Source organism: Spodoptera frugiperda, chromosome 26, assembly GCF_023101765.2.
Source record: "Spodoptera frugiperda isolate SF20-4 chromosome 26, AGI-APGP_CSIRO_Sfru_2.0, whole genome shotgun sequence".
NCBI lineage: Eukaryota > Metazoa > Arthropoda > Insecta > Lepidoptera > Noctuidae > Spodoptera > Spodoptera frugiperda.
Genome location: NC_064237.1, coordinates 13,737,106 through 13,749,592, shown reverse-complemented (window position 1 = coordinate 13,749,592; position 12,487 = coordinate 13,737,106). Strand labels below are relative to the sequence as shown.

General features: G+C 43.7%; 2 protein-coding genes across 4 annotated transcripts in view; one reads left to right on the top strand and one right to left on the bottom strand.

Moving 5' to 3' along the window:
- Window positions 1-5,935, top strand: part of LOC118264514 (uncharacterized) — a 48,997-nt gene extending 43,062 nt beyond the window's left edge. For both annotated transcript variants that reach the window (XM_035577043.2, XM_035577042.2), the window contains exons 5-7: window positions 3,584-3,694; window positions 3,775-3,947; window positions 4,148-5,935. In XM_035577043.2, the coding sequence (XP_035432936.2) occupies window positions 3,584-3,694; window positions 3,775-3,947; window positions 4,148-4,274 (411 nt within the window). In that variant the 3' untranslated portion in view covers window positions 4,275-5,935. The remainder of the gene's footprint in view (window positions 1-3,583; window positions 3,695-3,774; window positions 3,948-4,147) is intronic.
- A 1,781-nt stretch (window positions 5,936-7,716) lies between these two features.
- LOC118264695 (clusterin-associated protein 1) lies at window positions 7,717-12,402 on the bottom strand. 2 transcript variants are annotated; one of them, XM_035577291.2, is made up of 12 exons: window positions 12,274-12,402; window positions 12,001-12,197; window positions 10,902-11,072; window positions 10,683-10,778; window positions 10,295-10,512; window positions 9,954-10,086; window positions 9,660-9,744; window positions 9,470-9,568; window positions 9,072-9,212; window positions 8,723-8,779; window positions 8,213-8,314; window positions 7,717-7,899 (listed from the first exon to the last, which is right to left on the bottom strand). In XM_035577291.2, exons 1-12 carry the CDS (start codon window positions 12,293-12,295, stop codon window positions 7,754-7,756), a joined length of 1,467 nt encoding a protein of 488 aa, XP_035433184.2. In that variant the 5' UTR covers window positions 12,296-12,402; the 3' UTR covers window positions 7,717-7,753. The 2 variants fall into 2 exon arrangements, with proteins under 2 accessions (XP_035433184.2, XP_035433186.2); XM_035577293.2 differs by lacking the exon at window positions 8,723-8,779.
- Window positions 12,403-12,487: the final 85 nt, after the last annotated feature.

Genomic DNA, 12,487 nt, shown 5'->3' with positions numbered 1-12,487 from the left:
CCAGTAGAACACGTGTCTCGCCGCCGCGACAAGCGTCTCACATTTCTCAAAGCTTTCGTTTTATACAAAAGTAAGGCGCGCGTTTCAAAAACACACAAATTCTTTGCAAAACAATGTCAGAAACGCATCGGTAATTATAATTCTGTGAGCTGGGGACGTGGGACACTGACCCGGTAACCATTATACCAGCAACTGGGTACATTATTCGAGGAGATCATCGCTCCGTGACCTTGTGACGACGTTCACTTTTCACATGATTGTGGACGCCGGCGCAACGTTTCGAGGGACTCCGATAAAAGTGAAAAGAAAGTCGGAGACAACTAATTTGTGTTAGTTGTTTGAATATTTATGATGACCGTTTATTGTTCCTCTTTCTCAACTCGTTTGTTTGGACATGTTTACTGTTAGAGGTGTCAACGGGTTAGGTTGGATATCTGATACTTTGCTGTGCCGAATTTTAAAATCCGTGTTCATTAGAATTTCTATTGATTACGAATAATATTTGCCTGTAGCTAACCCACTTTGTTAATTTCATCGATTGTGTTCATAATTATACAGCAGAGCTGAGTATCCATGAATGAAGAAGTCATCCTATCTATCTCTAAGACTAGGATAAAGAAAACTGACGTTCGAATGTCTTCTGTTAAAACGCCTAACAAGGATTTAAGCACCGTTAGATTAGCAGCTAAAGGATACCACAGATCTAGCAATCTGTAGCGGAGTGTAAACAAACACGAGTACAACAATCGGCGCCCGCGCAGATTGCGATCACGCCTCACAATGGGACCGGTCTAGCAACTAGGTGCGCGTACGCACTTGTCGCAAGGTTGCGCTCAATGAGAACCAAACGCGAATACTTGCTTTCCATAACGTTCTGGAAATTTCACGCAATAGCTAGGTACTAGACAATCTAAGCACACACTCGGAGGACAGAAAATTAGGACTGAAGAGATAAAAACAGTATGATGATGAGCAGCAGATGGCAGATGTAAAGCTCAATAAACAATTAAACCCTTGCCATAAATCCACCATTCCATCAGATATAAGAGAACGCCAACTTAGGCGGAAATGTGATCGAGTCATAAACACAAAGACTGCATTGTTAATTGAAGCAGGCGTTACGTATTGTCACGAAACGTTTATGTAAATGATGCAGAATGTAGTAATGATCTAGCCGCGCTGGTATGTCTGCAAATGTATCAAGGAGGATTGGTTTCACTCCGTGGGAGCAACATAGCAGTGACACCATGTATCTGATCCTGTCATTTATTAACTTAAGATAGTATCCCATTTTATATGTTTGGAATTCGGATTTCTAGCATCAAAAATTACTTGATGTAAATAGTAAAAATGACAAGATCTATTTAACTAGGCGCTACAGCTATGCTCCCGAGTTAATTCGTGCAGTAATCGTAACTGCAGCAGATGTTTACGAGCTGATGCAGGTACCCGAGAGATTACGCACAATAAACATGCCGGGGGCCATCGTAAACCTGGTGGCGATGTATCAAGTGACCTCTGAAACCTCCACGTATCGCCCGCTAACTGCACCGCGCATCTATATGTTTCATTAATTTGCTGGTACTGCGTCCGGCCGCTGAGACAAGCCAATTACGGTAAAATATGGAGCTTGTAAAGGTGTCACATTGTTGGCGAGATACGGCAATATAACATGTTATATGGATGTTAAAGAAGGATGTTAGAGCTACGACCTACATCTAACGCTGATTGATTATATTATCTCTTGATGTCGATATTTAGAAAATGTTTGCTAATGTTAATTACTACAAATATTTTCACCACAAATCTAACTTGATAAACTCTGACATGGATAAACTTTTACAAGTTCCTGTATCAAATGGTATGGATAAATTTGTCTTTGAAGGAGTGGAAATATTTGTACTTTGACCAAGTTTTCCAGAAGCACGTTGTTTACTACGTTTCCTACTGCGTTGTTGGTAAAAGTAATCCATATTTTTACGAGCAGGCAGTTGAGGCCGCCCGCATTCCGGTCCTGCGGTTACTCGTTACTTGTTAGAAAAAACATTATCTAAGCGATAAGTATCTGTGCGGCGGCGAGGAATTAATGCTGCAACACCAGTAATGGCCACTCGCCGAGACTGTTCCATTCTTTTATGGAAACGTAAAGGTTTCTTTACTTTATCTCGCACATTCACGGCTAACTCCAACAATATCACATTACTACATGTGAAACTACGGATCACGGAAATTATCTACCGGTTTTGTGAAAGTCGCAATTCTGGAAACGTTAACTCTTGTTAGTTCTTTACCATAAGTACTTCGTTTAGCTGTTAGACATAGTTTTATTGTTATGTATGATGTGCGATCATAAATCGTGTCTGGAATCAGTGATGTTTTTTCTAAAATAGTTCAATGGCGGAGCTTTGGTACACATATCTGATATACTTATCAACTTTGTCTGTCTGACCCTGACAGGTCACTATGTAAGTGTTCCACATGGTTTGCTCAAACAGTGCGAGGATACGCACGTGAGAAGAAAATCTAGCACAATAGGATATTGTCGGTCTCAGTAGCGGCGCACGCGCACGCTGTGAATAATTCAGAGCCTGCAGTGTGTCACTGGTTTAGGAAGAGAGCTGGCACACATATCGTGGACTATTGTCTCACATGTAAGCCGTCACACTACGCTAGGGCTGATAGAATTCTAATTAAGTGGAAAGACTCCAGAAATACAAATACAATGAGTAGGTGACTAACAAGCGAAAGCTATGATAAAATTGAAATTGTTAGCTCTAGTCAAAATGTAAAGTATGTACCTATGCCTAAAGTAGATGCAGCCACTAATGGACTAGACTAGCATTTAACAAAAAAGGGTGACGTTATTAACTTATTAGTCTTATTGCACACGAACAGCACTTGTGCTTGAGTATGAGTACCTACGCGACGCAAATATGTCCAACACACTCATCAGATCCAAGTACAGTTTAACAAGCCAACAGTATTAAGGTCAAGAATTCTTTTCACAGAGTCAGTCAGTAGCCACATACCGCAGCCCTGTCCTCCACGTCTGTGCGGAGCACAAAGCATATCTCTGAGTGGAACAGCGCATTGTGCGCCATTGTTGCGGAGCTGACCCCCGCGTTAGGCGCGTTGGTCACAATGCTTAACTTATTGCGCCTTATTTGTAGTTTCTGCTCAATGATCCGTTACTGGTGCAAAGTGGGTCATGTAGTTCTTGCGAGTCATTGATATGATGATAAAAAATGTAAAAATCAAACATTGTGTGATGTAGGCTAGGTACGTATTACACCGAATGTGTGAACACTTTGAATGAATCACTGCAGCTTTTTAGATGCTAAAATAAACCATTTAGTGTGCACATATTCAGCTTCTCCAAGAAGTCATCTGATCCGTTACCAATACCACAATTGATTTGGTCATGAAACCGGGATACATATTTTTTCTACTGTAAACCCTGCCTCGCAGCAGTCTGCAGGTTGGGAAAGTGTGACGACTACGAACTGGTCGCAATAAAAATAAATATCCTAAAGTTTATATGTTCCTCTGCTTTTACTAACTGGATGTTGTCTGCGTGCCACAGCTGGGGCGCGTGCCCGCCGCGTGCGTGGTGATGCCGCCGCGGTACGCCACGCTGCCGCTGCCGCCCGCCACCTACGCGCCCGGCCCCGTCTACTACCCTGTGCACGATGCTGTGAGTAATCCATAAGCATTAATAAAAACTTATAATAAAACTGATAAGTGCACATTTTCATGGAAATGTTTTGGTGGTAGCGCATGCGCCGTCGTAGATCGCCGCGCGCGACCACGGAGCGGCGCCGTCGCGAGGGTCGTGAGCGCGACTCGCAGCTGGCGCGCTCGCTGGAGAGGATCCACCGCAAGCGGCGCGCCGACCGCGACCACATCACCGACGCAGACCTCAAGCGGACATACACCGGTCTGGATAGGTAATCACATCACTATTCATTGTAAGATTTACCTCATCAGACAGTACCCGTACCATACACTACTGACTGAACATATACTAAAGCCACTAAACTCGATCTTAAACTCTTTCTTAAAACCAGCTAGAGGACGTACTCTATGCTACCGCAATATGTATCTGTATCGGTGTTAGTATAACTATGGATGACGTGTTACGTTCCAGGGCCTACGCGGAGCAGTTCATAGCAGTGTGCGACGAGAGCCGGCACGCGGCGGAGCAGCACGACTCGCTGGCCAGCACCTCCGCCACCTCCGACACCAGCCACTCGCACAACGAGCTGGCGGCCTAGCTCACTGCGTCACACGTGGCGGGGATGTTACCGGTGTAGCACTAATACCCATACTTTAACAATACTTCGGAATACTGACCAGTTTCGGAACATCCATAGTCCATAACATCCCTGCTACACTTGAGTCAACGTGAAACTTGTTTCGCTGTAAAACTATAGCCCTATCAAAATGTTGGTTAAAATAACTACGAACATGTAAATGAACACGAGCATTAGTACGTTAGTCAGTAAGAGGTTGTTATAATACTCTTAGCAATAATTTTAGTGAACTAACTGTGTAAGCATATCATACCAAACTTAACAACGTAGCTTGTAAGGTCGCAACGCGTTAAGTTAAACTGTAAATACTCGAACTAACTTTAAGTAACATGCGAATTTGTGGTACATTCACCTTTTGTCATTTGTTCTTCTCACTCGTTTTATAGTCAATACAGACTCACACAATGTAATGTAGGAGAGAAAACAATATGTAGTACCGTACGGCCCGCACCATGCTTGGTACCTACTCACATATGTTGCTAAACTAGTGTCGGTCTAGAGTGTACACAATCACTGTTTTCAATACTTATTGCTACAAAATAATTAGGTATAACACGTTTCCTTTGAAACAATCGTCATCTATCATCATCAATCAATTTTACATTGTTAAATAAACCAGTCTGGAATCATTCGCCTCATTGTTCCACATTGTGTCATCAACCATACGACTAGTACCTACCAACTAACATTTTACTAACACTTTACTAATGAATTGTAAACTTGTACGTATCGTCAAATATCTGTGTTATATTCTACTTTAAGTCTTATTTATCTAGCTCTTAGTCATTATTTGTGAATTATTTCTCATGGAAAATTAATGACATTGTATCATCTATGAATAATTTGAATGATCATGAGAAATATTCACGAGTAAGTTGAATTATTACATAATGTAGATACATAGTCGAGTATACGTTTGTACATAATATATTGTCAAAGTCCTATGTACCTAAACGGTGCCAAATTGTGAACCTGCGATTGGTTTAAACACTAACATCCAAATTGTTGCTCAATATTCTCACGTTATTGGTTGATTGTTAAGTAATTAGACATTTTATTGATTTTATTTTCTATTAAGCTATTTATAAATATTATATAGTGTATATTTTTGTAGTTTTTCAACGGTATAAGGGTCCTTTTCCTAAGGTTCCAATAAGAGTAGGTACAATAGGAAAAGAGCACTTACTTCTATATAACTCGGTCTAATTTTACCCAGTTCCAGAGACTAGAGTAGACCTATTCTAGACCACAGAGCTGTACTAATCTTCAATGAGTTAATTGAAGTTTTAAATTATTTTTGTAAAATTGTACGGTATCCAAACTATACGTAAACTAGACTTGTAGGAATGGTTTAGATATACACCTAGAACATAGTACCTAGATATGTTTACTTATATCTTTGTAACACAAATACTTAGAGACTGTAATATATACCTGTGTGTAAATAAGCTCACGATGAGATGTATCATATTATGTACGTTAGGCTAAGTCTACGGGGTGGGGGGAGCACTGTGACTAGTGACTGCTTGTCTGTCTCCAACTGTCGGCTAGTGGGGGTTATTTATTATGAACGGATACTGCTTGGGGGATGCGACGAATAAATATTACTTTTTATACAACAACGGTGTTTTATTTTAGTCACACAGTGACTTCTCATAATAAGTAGGAAGTCTATATTAGGCCTCGGCCTCGAATTTTGCGGGCAGCGGGGCGGCAGCGGCGGCGGCGGCGGCGCGGGAGCGGCAGGATCTTATGCGTATAATCAAATGGACCGGTTTTCGAACACAGCGGCGGCGGAGCGGCGCGGGAGCGGGCAACGAGCGGTGCACTCCAGTCAAGCGGTGACCGCCCGCGTTGCGCGTCTGCATTGTAGTATAGTGTTGTGTACCTACATTTTTTTGTGACGTATCAAAATGTCCTCGGACGATATACCTCTAAATCGTTTTGGATTAATTCTAGACACTAAATCACTCTTGAGGCCTCAGCCTCGAATTTTGCGGGCAGCGGGGCGGCGGCGGCGCGGGAGCGGGAGCGGGGCGGCGGCGGCGGACCCGTTCTCGAAACTAGCGGGCAGATCGCGCGGCACTACAGCGGTGTAGTGTTGTGTTCGTCGTTGTGTTGTCGAGATATTTGTTTTTATTAGCGAACGAAATCTTTTTGATTCAAATTTATTCCTAACGCTCGATTTACTGTGGGCAAAAGAAGAAGACCTACTATAGGGCAAGGAAAATAAATGGCGAGTTTTATCGAAATTATGAAGAACAAAGACAAAATTCCGACAAATTCTACGACTACACTAGAATGAGTGTAGAAACTTTTGACTATATTCTTGAAACTATCAAGAGTGATTTCAGTTTTTGCTTTAGTCTTCAATATTCAGTTCGTTTTTTATTTCTTCCCATAATTGGTTAATTTTTCTTCTATTTTTATGGTTCACATCTTTGCTGTTCCGTATGGGTGTCCTCTCAAAGATTGCCGAAATCATTTGCTCTTGCACGTCCGAGGACATTTTGATACGTCACAAAAAAAAATGTAGGTACACAACACTATACTACAATGCAGACGCGCAACGCGGGCGGTCACCGCTTGACTGGAGTGCACCGCTCGTTGCCCGCTCCCGCGCCGCTCCCGCGCCGCTGTTTTCGAAAACCGGTCCATTTGATTATACGCAAAAGATCCTGCCGCTGCCGCGCCGCCGCCGCTGCCGCCCCGCTGCCCGCAAAATTCGAGGCCGAGGCCTGATAGTTTCAAGAATATAGTCAAAAGTTTCTACACTCATTCTGGTGTAGTCGTAGAATTTGTTTGGAAAATAAAAATGATTTGTTATGTCAAATAAAATATTTATTATGTTTTATAGAATAATTAGTAACTAATGCGATGCGAGCGTTAGGAATAAATTTGAATCAAAAAGATGTTGTCACCGTTTTTCACACATTTCGTTCGCTAATAAAAACAAATATCTCGACAACACAACCACGAACACAACACTACACCGCTGTAGTGCCGCGCGATCTGCCCGCTAGTTTCGAGAACGGGTCCGCCGCCGCCGCCCCGCTCCCGCGCCGCCGCCGCTGCCGCCCCGCTGCCCGCAAAATTCGAGGCCGAGGCCTTACTCTAAAATGCTGCAACAACACGTTATAATAACCATTAAAAATATTTTGTACTAAATTTTCGATTATATTCATACTAAAAGAAAAAAAATAAACAGTAGCCATTTGAAACGTTTATTACAACACAAATAAACGAAAGTCTACGAAACATACAAGTGGACTGTGTAGTTCAAAGGCCGAAATTACTTAAAAGCTGACCTCAATCTAAATCTGGATAGACTTAGGTTTGTGACCCATGAATCTAAGACACGACACATGACTCCAAAGATTATGGATTGAGTTCGATTATTGATTTCGGCCATAGTGTAGTCGCTGTGATGGCCGTGGTCCCTAGAACTCGTTGTCGCTGAGCGCGGAGGCGCGCGCGGGCGCGGCGCTGGGCCGCACGGGCCGGCCGCTGCCGCGCGCGCTCGTCACGCGCAGCTCGCTCTCCGAGCTGCTGCCCAGCGAGTCCCCCGCCTCGCCGCTCTCCACACCTACACCGTACACTACCGTCAATTCCTTTACATTCTCGCTAAGGACCAACCAGAAGGCAATAACCATAAATTTCCTCAAATCTTCTTAATTACTCCTGGCACTGAGATATAAAACTTTTAATCATTAATCAAAGACATCCGCTGCTGGACAAGACAAAAGCCTCATGCCACGATCCTGTTTCGGAGGTATCTTAACAAGTTAAGCGCCATGGGAGACACCAGGTGACCGACGTTAGCGGAGGATTTGCCTTCAACAGTTTTCTATTGGCAGTCAAAGACTTAAGGATCACAATGAAGTCAAGGTTGAACGAACCTTCAATGAGATCGGCGAAGTCGTCGTCGTCGGCCGCCGCCAGCGTGCGCGTGGCGGGGCGCGGGCGCGCGCGCGACCAGCGGGACGGCATGTCGCCGCCACCTACACACACAACATCACTTCATAAACTGACCGGGGGAATTTCTGGAACATCTTATTTTATACAACCTTTTTTCAGTTGATCTGTCATAGATATATGTGATATGCGACTTTATTGTTCGCATTTATGATGGCGCCGCAGCAAATTGAAAAAATAGATTATAAAAACACATGTCATTGGGCAGGCCATGCATGGTGCATGAGAATGATGAATATGATGGTACCTTCTTAGATCTTAATATCCATCCACGGCTTCTTCTTATGTCCCACGTCTTCTCTTTGTACAATAAACAAGCAAGGGAACTTACCCACATCTGTTGGCCTACACCTTACAGCTGCAATGTATAGTCACCGCAGTATGGCGTGTGTAATGGATGTATGAGTGCTAGCAAGGCAAGCAGTGGCACGCACCGAACGAGGTGGCGGCGGACGGCCCGCGCGCGTGCTCCGCGCCCGCCGCGCCCTTCCCTGTGTTGCACAAACAATATACTGCACTACTCCATCCACGGGTCTACTGCACCCACTTGCAATACCGCCCTACCCACTGCTAGTCGCTACTGCCATGCGCAAGCGGACCGATAAACATGAACTGCAGATTGCAGGCTATATTCATGCTCAAATTAAAGTAACCAGACAAATATTGACAGGGCATAACCCTAAAAGTATGAAATCGAAGTCATGGTATTTATAAATGTAAAAAAGTTTTATAATAATAACGTTAGAGACGGTGTATGCTGGTGTATGTTGGTGGTGTACGCACTGGAGATGGAGAGGTCCCCGTAGGCCTGCTTGTCGGAGAAGTCGGAGTCGGAGCGCGAGTCGTCCTCGTCGCGGATGTCGTCCAGCGAGTCGCGCGCCGCCATGCTGCCGAACGCGCGCCGAGCCTCCGCCGCCACCGTGCCTACATAGTGCAATTAGTACGTACAGGACAATCAGGATGAAAAGATATAGCAGATGTAAGTAATCGATTATATCAATCAGTTTTCAATGCCATGCAATTTTAGCTGTCTTTAGCAATATCTTTTACAACCGATACGATGACAGTCACGAATGTAAAATGTTAACATTCAGTCACATTCGGTTCAGGTAAAGACAGCGTAGACATAAATCTATCTAAATAGTTTGGAATTGGTCAAAAGAAAGTGCTTGATAAATTACCTGCAGTTTTGATCCTCAGCCGTGTTTTGGGTCTGGTCGCAGGTCGCGGCTGCTTCACCTCGCTCAGCTCCTTGCCGTCGTCGCTCGACTCCGGCTCATCTAAAGTTGGTCGCCCAAGGAAAGTTACTCTAAACGTATACCTTACATAAAGTCTTATAACGATAAATCAGTCATTAATATGCCATCATACCCGAGTCACTGAGTTTCCCGAGCACGTCCTCCGCCTCGTACTTGTGAATGAGCTGCATTATGGCAGCCTGCTGCTCTTCAGCCGCCTGATGTTACAAAATCAGATTAATCTAGAGAGACAGGCAGCAGGAGAGTTTTTGGACATACCATGCCAGCATCCAAGATTGTATTATACAAGTGTTAGTCCTTACCTATAATAGTATTGAATTTGGTTGTTACCCTACACTGCAAATGTGCGAAATGTGAAGCACCTCATGCTGTATACAAAAAAGTTCAATAAAGATCAGGTCCCGACCTCTGCCTGTGCGCTCTCGAGCACGCTGAGCTGATGTTTGAGCGCCTCCACGCAGCGGTAGCGCAGCACGTACTGGTCCCACAGCTGCTCGATCTCCGTCTCCAGCGCAGTCAGCTCGCCCTGGTACGCAGGCCTGGTAACCAGGATGATAGATACAAATTAACTTTTTAAATCCAATAAAAGGGTCTGGTCGGATAAAATAGTAACAAAAATCGATCAATCATCAAATCACCAGTCGTGATTATTTAAATTAACATCCTTATCAAGCACTCAAGTTCTAGATCTTCAACCATACAGTAGAGTGGAGTAAGAGAGAGCATTTGTAAGTTGGTCAGAGTTACTTGATCTTCTGCACAGTGTGCAGCCGCTTCTCAGCGCGGACGAGCTCGGCGCGCTTGCGCTCGAGCTTGGCGTCGAGCGCGGCCTCGCTGGCGGCGACGTTGTCGATGTGGTCGCGCGCGGCCGCCACCTGCGCCGCCACCGCCTCCAGCGCGCGCCGCAAGCTGCCCTCCATGCCCGACATGTCCAGCGGACGGGACAGAGCCTGCTCGCGTTGCTCCTATAGTTAACAATACGTTTTTGCGCTGTGTAGATGGCGCCACTTGCGGAAAAGGGCACTATTCATACTGAATTGGATTACACAATTGTCACTGTGACGTACTAAGACTAGTAAAATAGCACGACACTCCAGCTCTTAGTATGTGCTCCGAAAAAAGGTGATATCCTTACCTTATTTTCTGCCTCCTTGGCCAGTAGATCATATAGGAAGGCACCCTGAGCAGTTATATCTGTCGCCAGAGCACGAGCTTGTTTGATCTCGCCCAACTGAAAGACAAGAAGGTAACTGTTACTATTATGAAAATCGTCGATAGTGTCGAGTGTCCTGGAAACATGGAAGCTGTTACTACACGATACAATGAGGTGGGATAATGGTGGTGTTACTGTTACCCGGCTGGTGAAGTCGTAGCTGAGCGGCGAGGAGTCGTGGTGGTGGTCGTCGGCGGCGGGCGCGTCGAGCGCGGCGCGCAGCATGGCCGCCACCTTCAGCAGCTCGCGCACCGCCCACCCGTCCGCGCCGTACACGCGCTTGCCGTTCAGCTTTATGTTGGCGCGCGAGTGCTATAGGATCATACATCATTAATATATAACAGTTCGTATTTCTTGGTCCTTATGATTTTATTAACGCATTCTCAGTAATAGCATGAAGTTTGAACTGATTCCAGGTACAGTTATGTTTATGGCAATATGGGTCTATAATCGTGCCATCGTACCCAGTCTTACTTTAAAACATTAAAGGCTGATTAAAAATATCGTTTCAAGTATATAAATATTGAAGACTAATTACTAATGTCAAAGAGTTACTTAATTATTCTTAGATTTAAAATAAACAATTAATAAAACGTGTTGTAATATTATATTTTGTATTATTCGCATGTGTTTCAACTGACCCCATTCACTGTTTCAACCGCCCCTGGGATGGGGACGGTTGCAACAAATCCGATTTATTTTTTAATTTGATTTACTTTTAAAAATAACACACCTGGGACTAAAAACATATTGCCTATTAGTAGACAGAAACATGCTCTTTTATTTAAAATATCTTCTTCATCGCTCGGGTTATAAAAACCAGAACTATGGACGTTATTAGTGAAACTGTTTCAACCGTACCCAGTCTACCCTAATATTACGTATTCCTTGGTCCTTTTGATTTTTTTAACGCATTCTCAGTAATGCATAAAGTCTGAACTGATTCCAGGTACAGTTTCGTTTATGGCAATATGGCATCGTGCCATCGTACCCAGTCTACACTAGTCGTGAGCACATTTGTTGTGGTTATTTCGTAAGGTTCCAGTTTGGCATCCTTTCGGGTAATAAAAGACATGTCTCTTACTAAAGCGTTAGATAGGGTAACAAATAGATTTTAAGTATATAGATTTTAAGTATATATACCGTATAACCACTTCCTAACATTCTCCTAAGCAAATATTTACACTTAACTGACATCATACGAACAACCTAAACCAGTCAAACCTAGAAATAAACTTACAAAGAGCGCGATAGCATGAGTGACGAGTGCCACCCGTTGCTCCACAGTCTGCTTGCCCCCGCCCAGCTCCGCGTCAGGCTCCACCCTGGCAGCCAGCCACCGGAGGCACTCCTCCATCAGGTCCCAGTTCGGAGTCCTGAAGCTCTCCAAAGAGATTGGTTTCGGAAAACCAAGCACTCGCATGGCTTCACTAAAATCTTAAAATAAAGTTCAACAACATTAAAACTTGCAATCACCATATATTTTTTCTAAATGTATATTATTTATACGTACTCCTCAAATCCCTATAAGACATAATCGAAAATAAAGTTGGCCTTTACAAATTCTTCAGTTTTACAACTTCGTCAAATAAAATGCCTTGTTTATTTTTCTACGTTGCTATGACAACGGCGTCGTGACAACCAAAGACAACTAGAATGACTTTTTTGTGGTGGTTGATATTTACCTGCCTGTCTTAAATTAAATTAAATTAAATATTCTTTATTCC